We start from the raw sequence: 17,662 nt of genomic DNA, 5'->3' as shown, positions 1-17,662 counted from the left end.
TACTATAAAGTACTAGTATTCGATTTGATCATTATAAATTAAAAAAAAATATCAAACAAAGGTGTCATTTAAATCCACCTTAATGCCAAATATGGTGCTGTACAAAATACATTTATGGGTGCAAAATTACGTAAGTCAATGGCTTTTATAGTACAAATTGTAGTAAACAGTGTATTCAGGTATACGCCCTTTCCAACTTTATCTAATGAAATTCAAATTTTTGTATCATGTGACTTGTTATTGATTGAAGTTGTGAATCACTCGTGTCGCCGGTATATATCGCCAGTGGTGTAAAATAGTTACTTACTTTGATTTTTAATTTTAATAGAAAAGTGAAAATGTCTCACAGAGCTACAAAGTCCGGATTTGCTGCTGAAGCTCAACAGAAGGTAAGGTGTCATTTTTTTAGATAAACATGTCAAATAAAACCATATATCAGACAAACACATGCGGTAAAGATGACTAAACAGGGAACACTCTCATATCAGTCAGGAAATACAATAAATATTTCCTGTGCGTTATCAGGTTATGTATTTAGAATCGGTTTGGGGGTCTGACCAAACCCAAAAAACGCATGGTGCTGCTTATTAACATTATCGTAGTATTACATGGTTTTATTTGCCTTGTGTTGTCATATATTTTCTTTTAACTTATTTTGCTACTTTTGCTACTAGTATTTGTTAGTTTGGTAGTGTTTATTAAAATAACTGAAAAATTGAATATATCAACATGAAAATGATACAAATGCAAACTAATTGTAAATGTTATGCAGAAATACTGCACTTTCCAACAGAAGAGACCGTTTTCAATCTGTTACACGTATATTATGATTCGTATAAGGAAAGCGACACATCACATACAAGATGATCTTAACACTTATTTAAGACTTAAAAATCTTATTTTCCCTCAAATCACCCCTGAGACCAACTCTAATCTTATCAGTCGCTGAAGTTAATTGAATTATTTACAGTGAATTAAAATTGACGATGTACGTAGGCTAGTTTCAGTATACACATACACAAATACAAAAATCATATACTATATTTCATAGTGATGAACAAATATGTTAGAAGTTGTCATTTATCATTCTGTCGGAAGACCAGACATTGAATAAACAAATGTTACCTGTAATATATTTCTACAGGTAACTTATGAAATGATCTGATCTGAATCTAATGTGATGGATTTGATATTGATTTGTAATTTATATACGTATACTGATACGTTTCAATTTCCCCACTGAGAAGGCCGGAATGTGCACTCTCTCATTAAGAAGTAAGAAGACACCAAGACGAGTGTAATAAATAATCAATTTTCTAATTAGAAAATAAGATTCAATAGGTACACATGATTATGGGTCTATATAATTGTACATCTGCCTCGTTTATATCGTGCCGCCCAGACTCGATTATACTCCGTAACAAATCCCAACACTTCTCTCTTGAGAACGTATAGTAAAGTGTATATAATATGTTCACAACTATATAATTCTATGTCTAAATTAAAATGTATCCGGCATACCAAGATGAAATTGAATCACTTACGACACGCCCATTAACATTTCAAGAGTACATAGTTAAATCAACATCCGGAGGTATGGTTATGTTGCCAGGTTAGACGACAAGAAATTATTCACTTTTCATTTTTTTTTATCGAAAACCACTCGACTGAAGTATGTTTGAATTATTATTCAATATATTTCATCAACATTCAGAGTTGGATTTCGAATTGAAAGCGAGCTTGTGCTTCAAGGTCACTTTACATTTCAGTACGGTTTATCATATAAATCACTTAAAATAGGTTCTTTGAAGTTGTATCCCCCAAACTACATATCGAAGTCCGGTATTCATGAAGGGATGTGCGTTTCATGATAAAAAGAATAAAAGTTCTATTTGAAAAGAAAACTATAACTGTATTATATATTAAAACTGATACTTTTATAACGTTATAGTACTATACTCAGTATAAACCAAACACAGTCATGCTTGAATTGTTTTACATTGTCTTATCGGGGCCTTTTATAGCTGACTATATGCGGTATGGTCTTTGCTCATTGTTGAAGGCCGTACGGTGACCTATAATTGTTAATGCTTGTGTCATTTTGGTCTTTTGTTGATAGTTGTCTCATTGGCAATCATACCACATCTTCTTTTTTAAATATTGAACACATATTTTACGAGAGCATTGTTTAGGCATTGATCTCTCTGGTAACTATGACATTAGGAGTACATGTTTTTCAAATACTATTAAGTGTCATATTTATACCTTGCATTATTCATAGGATAGGTATGTTCTTACTTTCGCATCCTTCGGCACATGTGATAGACATCACAGCCCTTGTTCAACGAAATGCAACACTCATTCATGTATATATTTGACTTTTCAGAACCTTGATAAATTCGACAAAAACCTAGCTGCAGAGATTTTACAATGGATCCAGACAACTACTGGAGAATCTTTCAATACAGCTGGAGACATGGATAACTTTGGAGCGGTCTTAAAAAATGGCATGTTATTATGCAAGTATGTAATCTGTTATTTTGTCTTCTTTCATCCAATAGTGTAAACATGATAGAACAACCAAACATATCCGATTTATTATTGATTTAACCAAAGCCGACATAATCATCATGTAGCGGTTGTACCAGTGTCTGTATCGTTAGGTCGACGGTTCCAATTCTGGCTTTAACTCGCCGGGAGTATGAGCTCACAGTGACCGAAATTTATATAAGACCAATCAGCGTTTCATTGGTTTACAGTGACTGTACTTTGTATACGAAATATCGGCGTTTCATTGGTTCACGGTGACTATAATTGTGTTCACCGTGAATATCGGCGTTTCAGTGTTACGTTGGTTTACAGTCATTTGACAGTGACTACTTTTTTTTGTAAGAAAATTCATTATGCAACATTTGTATAATACATGTCTAATCTTTTTTCCAGGTTAATGAATACATTAGCTCCAAGTCCACAACTACAGAAAATAATTAATGGCAAAGTTCCAACTCTAGCATTTAAATGTATGGAAGTAATAAATCAGGCAGTGATGGCCATGGAATCATATGGTGTACCTAAAACAGAACTTTTCCAAACTGTTGATTTATGGGAGGCAGGGAATTTAACAGCTGTATTAACTTGTTGTTCTGCAGTAGGAAGAAAGGTCAGTGTTATACTTATAGTAGCTTTCTTAATGAAAATGATGGTATACCCTAAGTAAAATTGATATATAACGTGAAACATATAAACATGCAAATTCAAAGAACTATCACAATTGGGAAACAATAATATGTCAATTCATTATAATGTTATGCCATAGATGTATAGGTCTACAGATGAAATTCGTGAGAAGTTCCCTTCTGTTCTCTATTGTTAGATAAAAAGAACCATGACTAAATTGACTGTCTTTGATGTTCCATGTGTGTTGTGCTCACTCACCTCAATCTAGCTACATCTCTTTAAACTTGCCATATTATTAGATGATGTAAACTCAGGAATATGACACTCTTGTTTTCTGTTATTTCAAAGTCAGTATGATTAAAGACTCCACACTTGTCTGCATGTCCTTAAAATATATTCAACATTTTAGGCTAAATCAAAAGGACAGGGCGGTATTGGACCAAAGGAATCTGCAAAGAACGAGAGACAGTTTACTGAAGAACAATTACGACAAGGACAAAGTGTTATAGGACTACAAATGGGTACCAATAAAGGTGCTTCACAAGCTGGCATGAATATGGGAAACACACGACATATTATGGATTAGGAAATCAATCTCATAATTATTATTATCTCTTTTGTTCATTTTTATCTTCATTTGCATTTATTAGATCTTGCCATCAACTTTCTAAACGTTTTTTGAGGAAACAAAAAGGGTGCAATTTCATGTTACATTGTTAATATGTGGGACCAAGATGTTGTCATCCGTCAGATCTCCAAGGTTTTGTTATTGTTTTGAAAATGTTATCTGTCAAATTATATGTTAATGTTTAGTCATATGCAAATGATAAGGGCATACGTGAATATGATTCTAATACAGTCTACTTTCAGCAAGTTAACTATAATTTTACACCATTTTTGTTACTATTATTATGAATATTAAAGTTATAAAATAATGTCTTTTGGCAGCTTTATTGTAAAGTTATATCAAGTGTATGTATACCTAATATACACCTGCATAGGCGCTCGTATTTAACATAACGGGTTAAAGCATGCTATGTAAGATATATTTAGAACATCACCATCACTTATGTATAAGGAAGCTGCAAATAATTCAACGTGTTGAAAAAACAAGAGAAGCAAAATCAATTGTGAAAAAGCTCTACCAACTAATTTCAACAAAGGAAAAAGAGATTAATTTTATACTCCAGAGCAATAATTTCTATCATTTTCAACAATTTCCGTGACATCAAGGTAAACCATGCAGGTATCTTATGACTGCTGATTAAGCATTAAATGATTATCGTTGAACCAGGATTAACCCGAGTATAAGGATTAGTAATGAGAAGTTCAATCAAACATGAGGAACTAAAGTACTGATATCTAATTGCATATTTGAGAATCGATCCGTGAATGCACGAAAAGGAAGAATTGAAATTGAAACGAGAAGAGGAAATACTTTAAATATTTTTAAAAATGAAAGAACCTATAAAAAGAATGGGTATATTGTTGCTTTGTGAAAGTCCGGATAACTCAATGAGGAAATAGTTGCAGAAAAGAGGAAATACATCCTCTTTACAATGGTTTAAGTGTCATGATAGAACAAAAACAGAATATTTAATATTCATGATATATAGGAGATACAGCCGCCTCTTACAATGTGAATAGCTGTAAAGCTTTATAGCTTGATGTTAAGTGTTAGCCAAGGCTCCATGTTGCAGACCGTACTTTGACCTATAATGATTTACTTAAACAAATTGTGATTTGGATGGAGAGTTGTCTCATTGCCGGCACTCATATACCACATCTTCTTATATCTATTTAATACATGGAAGGTTTAAAATGAACATAATAGTTGCCACGTTGAAGTCCTAATTATATTGAGATGAAAGGACGGAATTTCCGCTTGATGTGATACATTATAAAAATAAGGAGATTCTGTATGATTACCAATGAGACAGCTATCCACCAAAGACCCGCGGCAAATTGACGTGGGTGTAATGAAATTTAAGTAAGAATGTTATAACGACCAAGTACAATTATAAAATTTTAAAAGTTGAGATAAAAGAGCGAAATAAAATGCTATGTTAACGATTGTATGTTGCTCGGTGGCTTCTTGGGTTTCGGCTCGAGTCTGCATGGTGGTAATTGTATATAAGATTATTTTGACGTATTTGCCCAAGCAACGAGTTTCATAGATTAGCAAAGGTTGCACAATCTAATTATTCGGCCTTGAATAAAGTTAGGGATATAACTACACCCAGGCTGATGTGACATGTGAAGTACAAGTGTGTTTACTTTACTATCGTTGAAGGTCGTTAAGGAAAAATATATCATTGTCCGGGTTAAGTATCTGCGTCATGAAGAAAGTATTTTAAGATGTTTTACTTTAGTCAGTAAATTTTTAAATCATTATTTAAAATTGTGAAGTGGGTCTATAAATCCCTTTTACAAGGCAATGACCTTTTTCTAACCGAATGAAAAATGCAATCTCTTGTCAGACGTATCTATTACAATACCATACCTTTCGTTTACAAATGGCTTTCTTTCCACCACTAGCATATTTATTGCGTTCAATCTCGAAGTTTTTAGTTATTTATTTGAAAGTTATGAAAGTATATTCTGGCTATAATGTAATTTCTTATATATAATAAAGCTTAATGGATAAGTAGCTTCAACCCAGTCATTGGACCTATAGACACTAGTATAATTTATGATGATGCTGCTATACTATATAATAGCCAGCCGGCGCCATACACTGGAAAAATTACATATGAACCAAGCATCAAAAGCACAAGGATTAGTCTAGGTTTATAATGGATTTATGTCCACAACCCTATGAAAACATATATGCAAACCCCATAGTTTTCATGTTGTGGCCTTTTAAACGTTTTTGAAAAGCCTCTATTGTAATTTACATGTATGATTCATATCGATTCGATAATGCTTCGGGAACATTGAACATATGAACACAATTGATTTTTGTAGACATGTAATAAATCCAGTTTCCTCCGGTAATGCTTGACGTATGATTAAGATATATTTGTATGCATATACATACACGATAAACTATATAAAGGATATATGAATCTATATTATAGTGTATATTTATTACAGTGTTGAGTTACATCTACATATCGTTTTGTTATGATCAAATTTTAACAACTCGTCTTATTCACCTCTCATTTGATTATGACACGCCTAAATAGGACTAGAATAAAGGGTCACATGATAACATCACATTAATGGGTATTTTTTTTCTATTAGACTAGTTAACGTCTATAGTTACATGTAACAGGTAAAGTTACTTGCCCTTTTGGCATCTACATTGTTACACCTAAATGCATATAATTATGATAATATTAATGATTGGAATGCGTCCTTCAAGCGAGAGGAAGTAACAAAAAGAATCCTGCGACTATGGTCGCACATTAAATGAAAATTCAATATATGTAATATAAGATACACCTTGAGGATGTTAGCCCGAATGGGTTTATACAATTTACACAAAGATATTATTGTCATTGCAGAATGATAGTTTTCAATAATTTCATATGCCATTTAAAAGCATGATATATGCAGGGGATGGGGGAAGCTCCCTTTTTGTGGGTAAACGTTGGTTAGTAAAGATAAGGAATCACCGAAGCCTGACTGGAGCGGCCCCACTCTAATAGGCAGTCAGTGCCCTTCTCTTTAAGGAAATTTCTGGATTCGCCACTGCGGAGGGTTACATTTAGGACTACAACTAACTAGAGGCTCTAAAGAGCCTGTGTCGCTCACCTTGGTATATGTGAATTAAGCAAAGGAAGCAGACAGTTCATGACAAAATTGTGTTTAGGCGATTTTGATGTGTTTGTACATCTTACTTTACTAAACATTCTTGCTGCTTACAATCATCTCTATCTATAATGAACTTGTCCGTGTAGTTTCAGTGGAAAATGTTAGTAAAAATTCACAAATTTTATGAAAATTGTTAAAAATTGATTATAAAAACGATAACTTCATAGGGGGTCAATTGACCATTTTGGTCATTTTGACCTATTTTTTAGTCTTAAATTGCTGTATATTATTGCTGTTTACAGTTTATCTCTATCTATAATAATATTCAAGATAATAACCCAAAACAGCAAAATTTCCTTAAAATTACCAATTTAGGGGCAGCAACCTTACAACCAGTTGACCCATTCATCTTATAATTTCAGGGCAGATAGATTTTGACCAGATAAACAATTTTGCCCCTTGTCAGATTTGCTCTAAATGCTTTGGTTTTTGAGATATAAGCCAAAAACTGCATTTTACCCCTATGTTCTATTTTTAGCCATGGCGGCCATCTTGGTTGGTTGGCCGGGTAAAAAAACACAAATTTTAAACTAGATACATCAATGTTGATTGTTGCTAATTTTGGTTTAATTTGGCCCAGTAGTTTCAGAGGAGAAGATTTTTGTAAAAGATATGGAAATTTACGAAAAAAGGTTAAAAATTGACTATAAAGGGCAATAACTCCTAAAGGGGTCAACTGACCAATTTGGTCATGTTGACATATTTGTAAATCTTACTTTGCTGAACATTATTGCTGTTTACAGTTTATCTCCATCTATAATAATATTCAAGATAATGACCAAAAACAGTAAAATTTCCTTAAAATTACCAATTCAGGGGCAGCAACCCAACAACGGGTTGTCTGATTCATCTGAAAATTTCATGGCAGATAGATCTTCACCTGATAAACAATTTTACCCCATCTCAGATTTGCTCTAAATGCTTTGGTTTTTGAGTTAAAAGCCAAAAACTGCATTTTACCCCTATGTTCTATTTATAGCCATGGCGGCCATCTTGGTTGGTTGGCCGGGTAAAAAAACACAAATTTTAAACTAGATACATTAATGATGATTGTGGCCAAGTTTGGTTTAATTTGGCCCAGTAGTTTCAGAGGAGAAGATTTTTGTAAAAGTTAACGCAGGACGACGACGACGGACGACGACGGACGACGGACGCAAAGTGATGAGAAAAGCTCACTTGGCCCTTTGGGCCAGGTGAGCTAAAAAACTAAAGGGATATGTTGGGAAAGAGGCAGGAATTCAACATAGCCGACAAATCACATGTAGTCAAATTAAGAAATAATTCACGGGGGCTTGAATATATCGTTATTTTACCACGGGTTGGCCCTTTATGACAAATATTTTACCCTGAGCGATAGCGAGGGGTAAAATATCGGCATAAAGGGACAACCCGTGGTAAAATCTAGATATATTCAAGCCCCCATGAATTATTTCGATTCTAATAGGACAAATACGGCAACTGTTTTGGATCGAAGCGCTCAATGTGGAGGCCATTATTTGCCGTTCTCATAAATTAACGCACTTTTAGATTGGCGTAAAAGAACGGAGCAAACAGAAATAGTGTCATGCTCAAACTATTCACAAAACTTATTTAGATAGATTTGGAAGAATTTATTTTAATGATAATTAATTTATATGTCTTCTATGTATAAAAAAAATGGGCTTATACCACATTTTAGCATCGTTTGTTGACGTTTCCTTGTTGTGATGATTTTCGGTATCAGAAGCGTGTATTTTCCCGTAAAATGCTTAAATTATAACGTCATCATTCTATGACGTCGGGTACTTCATTCATAAAAAAACATATGACGTGGGAGTACGATCGGAACAGCCAATGCAATATATTCATATTTTACCACGGGTGTGCACTCAAAGCGTTTGAAGGACGTCATGTTAGAATCAGTGTCTTAAACGTGCTAAAAGTGTAGGGCACTATTGGCACGAGCCGATTGATGCTTGCTATGCTTGATAACCAAACATACGCCCAAAGCACGTGCCATACAGACTGATTGATTTTTTTGAGTCATCAAAATTGGACACACGCCAAATCATTTTTAAATGTCGATTTTAGAGTGTAAATGGATATTTTTAAGTGGCGAACGCCCCTTCTGAATCAAATCCCAAACTGTTTAAAAGTCACTTTAGTTAGTATGACTTATGATAAGGTGGTATGATTTCAAGGTAGAACGGCCACTGTGTTATATAGGACCAATTTGAAACAAAACCCAATTGAGCTTTTCAAAACATTATTCCAAACAACTCGTGAACCTTGACAAAATCTGCTATTACAAAAAACTCTAGGACCATCACAAAATCTCTTTTTTTAAACAACTCTTGAACCATAACAGAATCTGCTATTCCAAACAATTTTTTAACCATGACAAAATGTGCTATATCAAACAACTCTTAACCATTACAAAATGGGCTTTTCCAAACAACCATGACATCAGCTGCTATTCCAAACAACTCTTAAACCATTCCAAATTCTTCTACTTAAAACAACTCTTGCACCATGACAAATTCTCCCATCCAAAAACTGCTATTCCAAACTACTCAAGAACCATGACAAAATCTCCAAATCCAAGCAAGTCTAGAACCATGATAAAATCTGCTTTTCTAAACAACTCTTGAACCATGACAAATTCTCCCATTCCAAACAACTCTTAAACCATGACAAAATCTGCTATTCCAAACAACGTTAGAACCATGACAAAATCTCTATTCCAAACTACTCAAGAACGATGACGAAATCTCCAAATCCATGCAAGTCTAGAACCATGATAAAATCTGCTTTTCTAAACAACTCTTGATCCATGACAAATTCTCCCATTCCAAACAAGTCTTAAACCATGACAAAATCTGCCATTCCAAACAACGTTAGAACCATGACAAAATCTGTTATTCCAAACTACTCAAGAACCATGACGAAATCTCCAAATCAAAGTAAGTCTAGAACCATGATAAAATCTGCTTTTCTAAACAACTCTTGAACCATGACAAATTCTCCCATTCCAAACAACTCTTAAACCATGACAAAATCAGCTATTCCAAACAACGTTAGAACCGTGACAAAATCTGCTATTCCAAACTACTCAAGAACCATGACGAAATCTCCAAATCCATGCAAGTCTAGAACCATGATAAAATCTGCTTTTCTAAACAACTCTTGATCCATGACAAATTCTCCCATTCCAAACAAGTCTTAAACCATGACAAAATCTGCCATTCCAAACAACGTTAGAACCATGACAAAATCTGTTATTCCAAACTACTCAAGAACCATGACGAAATCTCCAAATCAAAGTAAGTCTAGAACCATGATAAAATCTGCTTTTCTAAACAACTCTTGAACCATGACAAATTCTCCCATTCCAAACAACTCTTAAACCATGACAAAATCTGCTATTCCAAACAACGTTAGAACCATGACAAAATCTCTATTCCAAACTACTCAAGAACGATGACGAAATCTCCAAATCCATGCAAGTCTAGAACCATGATAAAATCTGCTTTTCTAAACAACCCTTGATCCATGACAAATTCTCCCATTCCAAACAAGTCTTAAACCATGACAAAATCTGCCATTCCAAACAACGTTAGAACCATGAAAAAATCTGCTTTTCCAAACTACTCAAGAACCATGACGAAATCTCCAAATCCAAGCAAGTCTAGAACCATGATAAAATCTGCTTTTCTAAACAACTCTTGGACCATGACAAATTCTCCCTTTCCAAACAACTCTTAAACCATGACAAAATCTGCTATTTAAAAGAACGTAAGAACCATGACAAAATCTGTTATTCCAAACTACTCAAGAACCATGACGAAATCTCCAAATCAAAGTAAGTCTAGAACCATGATAAAATCTGCTTTTCTAAACAACTCTTGAACCATGACAAATTCTCCCATTCCAAACAACTCTTAAACCATGACAAAATCAGCTATTCCAAACAACGTTAGAACCGTGACAAAATCTGCTATTCCAAACTACTCAAGAACCATGACGAAATCGCCAAATCCAAGCAAGTCTTGATCCATGATAAAATCTGCTTTTCTGAACAAATCTTGAACCATGACAAATTCTCCCATTCCAAATCAACTCTTAAATCATGACAAAATCTGCTATTCCAAACAACGTTAGAACCATGACAAAATCTGCTATTCCAAACTTCTCAAGAACCATGACGGAATCTTTAAATCCAAACAAGTCTAGAACCATGATTAAATCTGCTTTTCTAAACAACTCTTGAACCATGACAAATTCTCCCATTTCAAACAACTCTTAACCCATGACAAAATCTGCTATTCCAAACAACTCAAGAACCATGACAAAATCTGCTATTCCAAACAACTCAAGAACCATGATACAATTGCCTATTTCAAACAACTCAAGAACCATGATACAATTGGCTATTCCCAACAACTCAAGAACCATGATACAATTGGCTATTCCAAACAACTCAAGAACCATGAGACAATTGGCTATTCCAAACAACTCAACAACCATGATACAATAGGCTATTACAAACAACTCAACAACCATGATACAATTCGCTATTCCAAACAACTCAAGAACCATGAGACAATTGGCTATTTCAAACAACTCAAGAACCATGAGACAATTGGCTATTCCAAACAACTCAAGAACCATGAGACAATTGGCTATTCTAAACAACTCAAGAACCATGAGACAATTGGCTTTTCCAAACAACTCAAGAACCATGATACAATTGGCTATTCAAAACAACTCTAGAACCATGATACAATTGGCTATTCCAAACAACTCAAGAATCATGATACAATTGGCTATTCCAAATAACTCTAGAACCATGATACAATTGGCTATTCCAAAAAACTCATGAACAATGTTACAATTGGCTATTCCAAACAACTCTAGAACCTCAAGAACCATGATACAATTGGCTATTCAAACAACTCTAGAACCATGATACATTGGCTATTCCTAACAACTCTAGAACCATGACAAAATCTGCTATTCCAAACAACTCAAGAACCATGATACAATTGGCTATTTCAAACAACTCAAGAACCATGATACAATTGGCTATTCCAAACAACTCTAGAACCATGACAAAATCTGCTATTCCAAACAACTCAAGAACCATGCTACAATTGGCTATTCCAAACAACTCTAGAACCATGATAGAATTGGCTGTTCCAAACAACTCAAGAACCATGATACAATAGGCTATTCCAAACAACTCAAGAACCATGCTACAATTGGCTATTCCAAACAACTCTAGAACCATGATACAATTGGCTATTCCAAACAACTCAAGAACCATGATACAATAGGCTATTCCAAACAACTCTAGAACCATGATACAATTGGCTATTCCAAACAACTCAAGAACCATGATACAATAGGCTATTCCCAACAACTCTAGAACCATGATACATTGGCTATTCCAAATAACTCTAGAACTATAATACAATTGGCTATTCCAAACAACACAAGAACCATGATACAATTGGCTATTTCAAACAACTCAAGAACCATTCTACAATTGGCTATTCCAAACAACTCAAGAACCATGATACAATAGGCTATTCCAAACAACTCTAGAACCATGATACAATTGGCTATTCCAAACAACTCAAGAACCATGATACAATAGGCTATTCCAAACAACTCTAGAACCATGATACAATTGGCTATTCCAAACAACTCAAGAACCATGATACAATAGGCTATTCCCAACAACTCTAGAACCATGATACATTGGCTATTCCAAATAACTCTAGAACTATAATACAATTGGCTATTCCAAACAACACAAGAACCATGATACAATTGGCTATTTCAAACAACTCAAGAACCATTCTACAATTGGCTATTCCAAACAACTCTAGAACCATGATACATTGGCTATTCCAAACAACTCAAGAACCATGATCCATTGGCTATTCCAAACAACTCAAGAACCATGATACATTGGCTATTCCAAACAACTCAAGAACCATGATACATTGGCTATTCCAAACAACTCTAGAACCATGATAGAATTGGCTGTTCCAAACAACTCAAGAACCATGATACAATAGGCTATTCCAAACAACTCAAGAACCATGCTACAATTGGCTATTCCAAACAACTCTAGAACCATGATACAATTGGCTATTCCAAACAACTCAAGAACCATGATACAATAAGCTATTCCAAACAACTCTAGAACCATGATACAATTGGCTATTCCAAACAACTCAAGAACCATGATACAATAGGATATTCCCAACAACTCAAGAACCATGATACATTGGCTATTCCAAATAACTCTAGAACCATAATACAATTGGCTATTCCAAACAACACAAGAACCATGATACAATTGGCTATTTCAAACAACTCAAGAACCATTCTACAATTGGCTATTCCAAACAACTCTAGAACCATGATACATTGGTTATTCCAAACAACTCAAGAACCATGATACATTGGCTATTCCAAATAACTCTAGAACCATAATACAATTGGCTATTCCCAACAACTCAAGAACCATGATACATTGGCTATTCCAAATAACTCTAGAACCATAATACAATTGGCTATTCCAAACAACACAAGAACCATGATACAATTGGCTATTTCAAACAACTCAAGAACCATTCTACAATTGGCTATTCCAAACAACTCTAGAACCATGATACATTGGCTATTCCAAACAACTCTAGAACCATGATACATTGGCTATTCCAAACAACTCAAGAACCATAATACAATTGGCTATTCCAAACAACTCAAGAACCATGATACAATTGGCTATTTCAAACAACTCAAGAACCATGATACAATTGGCTATTCCAAACAACTCTAGAACCATGACAAAATCTGCTATTCCAAACAACTCAAGAACCATGCTACAATTGGCTATTCCAAAACAATTCTAGAACCATGATACAATTGGCTATTCCAAACAACTCAAGAAACATGATACAATAGGCTATTCCAAAACAATTCTAGAACCATGATACAATTGGCTATTCCAAACAACTCAAGAAACATGATACAATAGGCTATTCCAAACAACTCTAGAACCATGATACAATTGGCTATTCCTAACAACTCAAGAACCATGATACAATAGGCTATTCCCAACAACTCAAGAACCATGATACATTGGCTATTCCAAATAACTCTAGAACCATAATACAATTGGCTATTCCAAACAACACAAGAACCAGGATACAATTGGCTATTCCAAACAACTCTAGAACCATGATACATTGGCTATTCCAAACAACTCAAGAACCATTCTACAATTGGCTATTCCAAACAACTCTAGAACCATGATACATTGGCTATTCCAAACAACTCAAGAACCATGATACATTGGCTATTCCAAATAACTCTAGAACCATAATACAATTGGCTATTCCAAACAAATCAAGAACCATGATACAATTGGCTATTTCAAACAACTCAAGAACCAGGATACAATTGGCTATTCCAAACAACTCAAGAACTATGACAAAATCTGCTATTCCAAACAACTCAAGAACCATGATACATTGGCTATTCCAAACAACTCTAGAACCATGATACATTGGCTATTCCAAACAACTCAAGAACCATGATACATTGGCTATTCCAAACAACTCAAGAACCATGATACATTGGCTATTCCAAACAACTCAAGAACTGTGATACAATTGGCTATTCCAAACAACTCTAGAACCATGATACATTCGCTATTCCAAACAACTCAAGAACTATGATACATTGGCTATTCCAAACAACTCTAGAACCATGATACATTGGCTATTCCAAACAACTCTAGAACCATGATACAATTGGCTATTCCAAACAACTCTAGAACCAGGAAATCCAGGAAATACTAACAACTAACAAGGATGAGGTCAATATTGATGCAAAATCATCCTACTGAATAATCAGGATAAAAAAAATAACCTCACACTGGCAACAATAACAAAGTCCACAAAGCTGAATTGCTAGTCCGAGACCTGAACATTTACATAACATTTACAAATAAACAAGAAAAAGACACACAGACAAAGATATAAAAGACTTTTATAAAATATATGTTTAGTACATTGATCACAAAATAAAATTTACATGATACATACATAAATTTAACAAAGTTCAAAACAGTGTAAAAACTTGAACATTAATTCATGGTCATCAATACAGACCATCATTTCTCAGACAGTAAAACTGATAAACAAGCCAATATTCAGCATACAACAGTTTCCTGTATATTAACTAGTGAAGTCAACTTTAAGGCAAAAATTAATTTAGCTAAAATATCTGTTTACATTATAAATGTATTTAGTTTAACAAGTTATCTCAACAGAGGGGAAAAAATGCAAAAAAATAACTTGTATACTTTTATATAGTTGAAATATTCATTTTTCAAGTTCTTATGATTTAGGCAAAGGTTGCATCATGCATCGTTATTCACTGAAATAACCCTATGTGATTCAATGTTTGTTTAAACTCATAATACATTTAAAAGCTATGAAGCACCAATTTTGTTTTGGCATTTAGGAAAAACTTTCAATATTTGGCACATTACAACACCAAATACTGTTTGTTTAAGTTATTGGATAATGATTTATCTTTATAAATTGAAAAGAATTTTAGAACTTGAAGAGAGAAATATTTTGTGGCTGACTAATATCTAACATAGAATTACATCATAGTACTTTCTAAGGTTTAAATCTTGTCAGTTAGCTTGACAAGTGATATAACATTGATAGTCTAGTTCCTTACAAAAAGTCACTGTAGACGAATTCAAAGCTATAAAAATGATTAAATTGTGATAATCTGAGTCAATTGTTTATAGCACTTCTATTTTAAAGATGTAACCTTAGCTTGACCTTTGATGTCAATAAATAAGTTGTTAGAGACAATTTAGTATTTGTAAGATTTTTAAGTGAAAACTACTACTTTATTTTAATCTGATTTCCTGACAGATCTTCAGATGATTTATATTACATGAGTTCAGTGTACATAATATCCATAACCTGGTGTGCAATGATTGAAGTACTTCTTCAACTCAAAGAAGAGAATATTTTGTGATTTTATATTTATTGCGACACTTGTCTCTTGTTGAACCTTCTAGAAAACCCTCCAACTTTTTGTTATTTTTGTTTGTGGATTGTAGCCATTTCCCTTAGGCAGCCAAAACAACTTCATAAAAGTTATTTCAAAGGAATCAGCTCAAAAACTTTATAGGCATTAAAAAGAGTGATTGCTAGATATAATTTAAGTTTATCATGGTGAAAATTTCAATGTAAATGGCATTGCAGTCTAATCTGGTCACCCATACATGATTTTATGGGGTTGATGAACAATCAAGTCCTTATAAGGGAATAGGTGAACCAAAGTTTTGTCAAGATTGGATGGGGCTTAATCTTTTTCCATGTTAAACAGCAGCCTTGACCTATAGAACAGAACCCAAGCAACTCTGGTAAAGCATTGTAATTAATTGAAGAATTTTAAGGCAACGCTGAAACACTAATGTTTCTATAAGACATACAGTGGGTAGCATGACCTTACTGGAAGATTGAAAACTGTCTAACTGTATCACCACCAGTTATACATTATAAACGGAATAACAAAGATTATAAAGTCATCTTATTATAAATAGGGAAGTTTAGGCAAGCTAAAACAATTTTCATACATGATTCTGTTATCTGACACAACATGTTCATATTTGCTTTCACCTTTTAAAAAGATAAAAAAAAATCAAATAATCTTCAATTATCATCATGTCGTATACTTTAAACAAAATTGAAAAAACCAAATTGTTTGACAACCACTGTTTATCTTTAAATCACATTTCTTTCCCTTGAATTATCATAACAAATACATACAGATCAAGTGGAGTGTTACTTCCTACTTATAAGTAACATTTCCTTGTTATTTCATTAAAATCTGTAATCTTAAAGAATTTTACATATTATATTGGAAGTATCTATAAATAAATAGTTTCTATATTCACAATTGCCTGTTCAAATTTGAGGGGGCTCATTGAGGGGGTTCTGATCCTGGACCCCGCTGACTGTTTTGTCAGATTCCTGTATTACACTATGTATGTAAGCAATTCTCTTTTTTTTGTAATTTCCTGTGTCCCTCTAGACTTCATTTCCCAATTTCACAACACAATAATTTGACTTTCACGTGTCACGCTTACAATAAAATCAGCAATCCCGCGTCACGCTTAGAGTTAAACCACAATGAGACCCACTTTTGACTTGGAGAAACATCACTACAAATCTGTAATATTTCATATTAATGTGTATTTTTAAAAAACAACATTATATTCCCTGTTGAATAAAACAAAAATTAGTTTGTAAAATTCACTGATATTGTCCATGGCAATATTGCTTCAAAATGGTTGCATTATTGTAAGGCACCAATTTGGAAACACATATATGGTTTCAGTATTAATAATTCAATTAAGGATTAGCTATAAGTTTACTACAGAGCAATATATTCTACTTCTTCTACTTCTACCGGATAATGGCCACAATCAACCAATTGAATATTTTGCCCTGACTTTGGATAGCATACAGACCTCTCCCCCCATATTGTCAGAATTTAATTAAGCTTTGTCACAGGCTTTAAGAGCCTTGACTAACAGTGCTGATACAACCCCAGGAGGGAGAGTGTTCCAAACTTT

The 17,662-nt window shown here is 33.8% G+C and overlaps 1 protein-coding gene across 1 annotated transcript; it reads left to right on the top strand.

Annotated features, from left to right (window-relative positions):
• The first annotated feature begins 219 nt into the window (after positions 1-219).
• LOC134687631 (myophilin-like) lies at positions 220-4,116 on the top strand. Its single transcript, XM_063548074.1, has 4 exons — positions 220-389; positions 2,387-2,523; positions 2,944-3,160; positions 3,587-4,116. Exons 1-4 carry the CDS (start codon positions 339-341, stop codon positions 3,761-3,763), a joined length of 582 nt encoding a protein of 193 aa, XP_063404144.1. The 5' UTR covers positions 220-338; the 3' UTR covers positions 3,764-4,116.
• The last annotated feature ends 13,546 nt before the right edge of the window (positions 4,117-17,662 follow it).

The sequence above is a fragment of the Mytilus trossulus genome, chromosome 10 (assembly GCF_036588685.1).
Source record: "Mytilus trossulus isolate FHL-02 chromosome 10, PNRI_Mtr1.1.1.hap1, whole genome shotgun sequence".
NCBI classification, from domain to species: Eukaryota; Metazoa; Mollusca; class Bivalvia; order Mytilida; family Mytilidae; genus Mytilus; species Mytilus trossulus.
The sequence above is the reverse complement of the archived record's forward strand: the minus strand, read 5'-3'. Positions and strand labels throughout refer to the sequence as shown.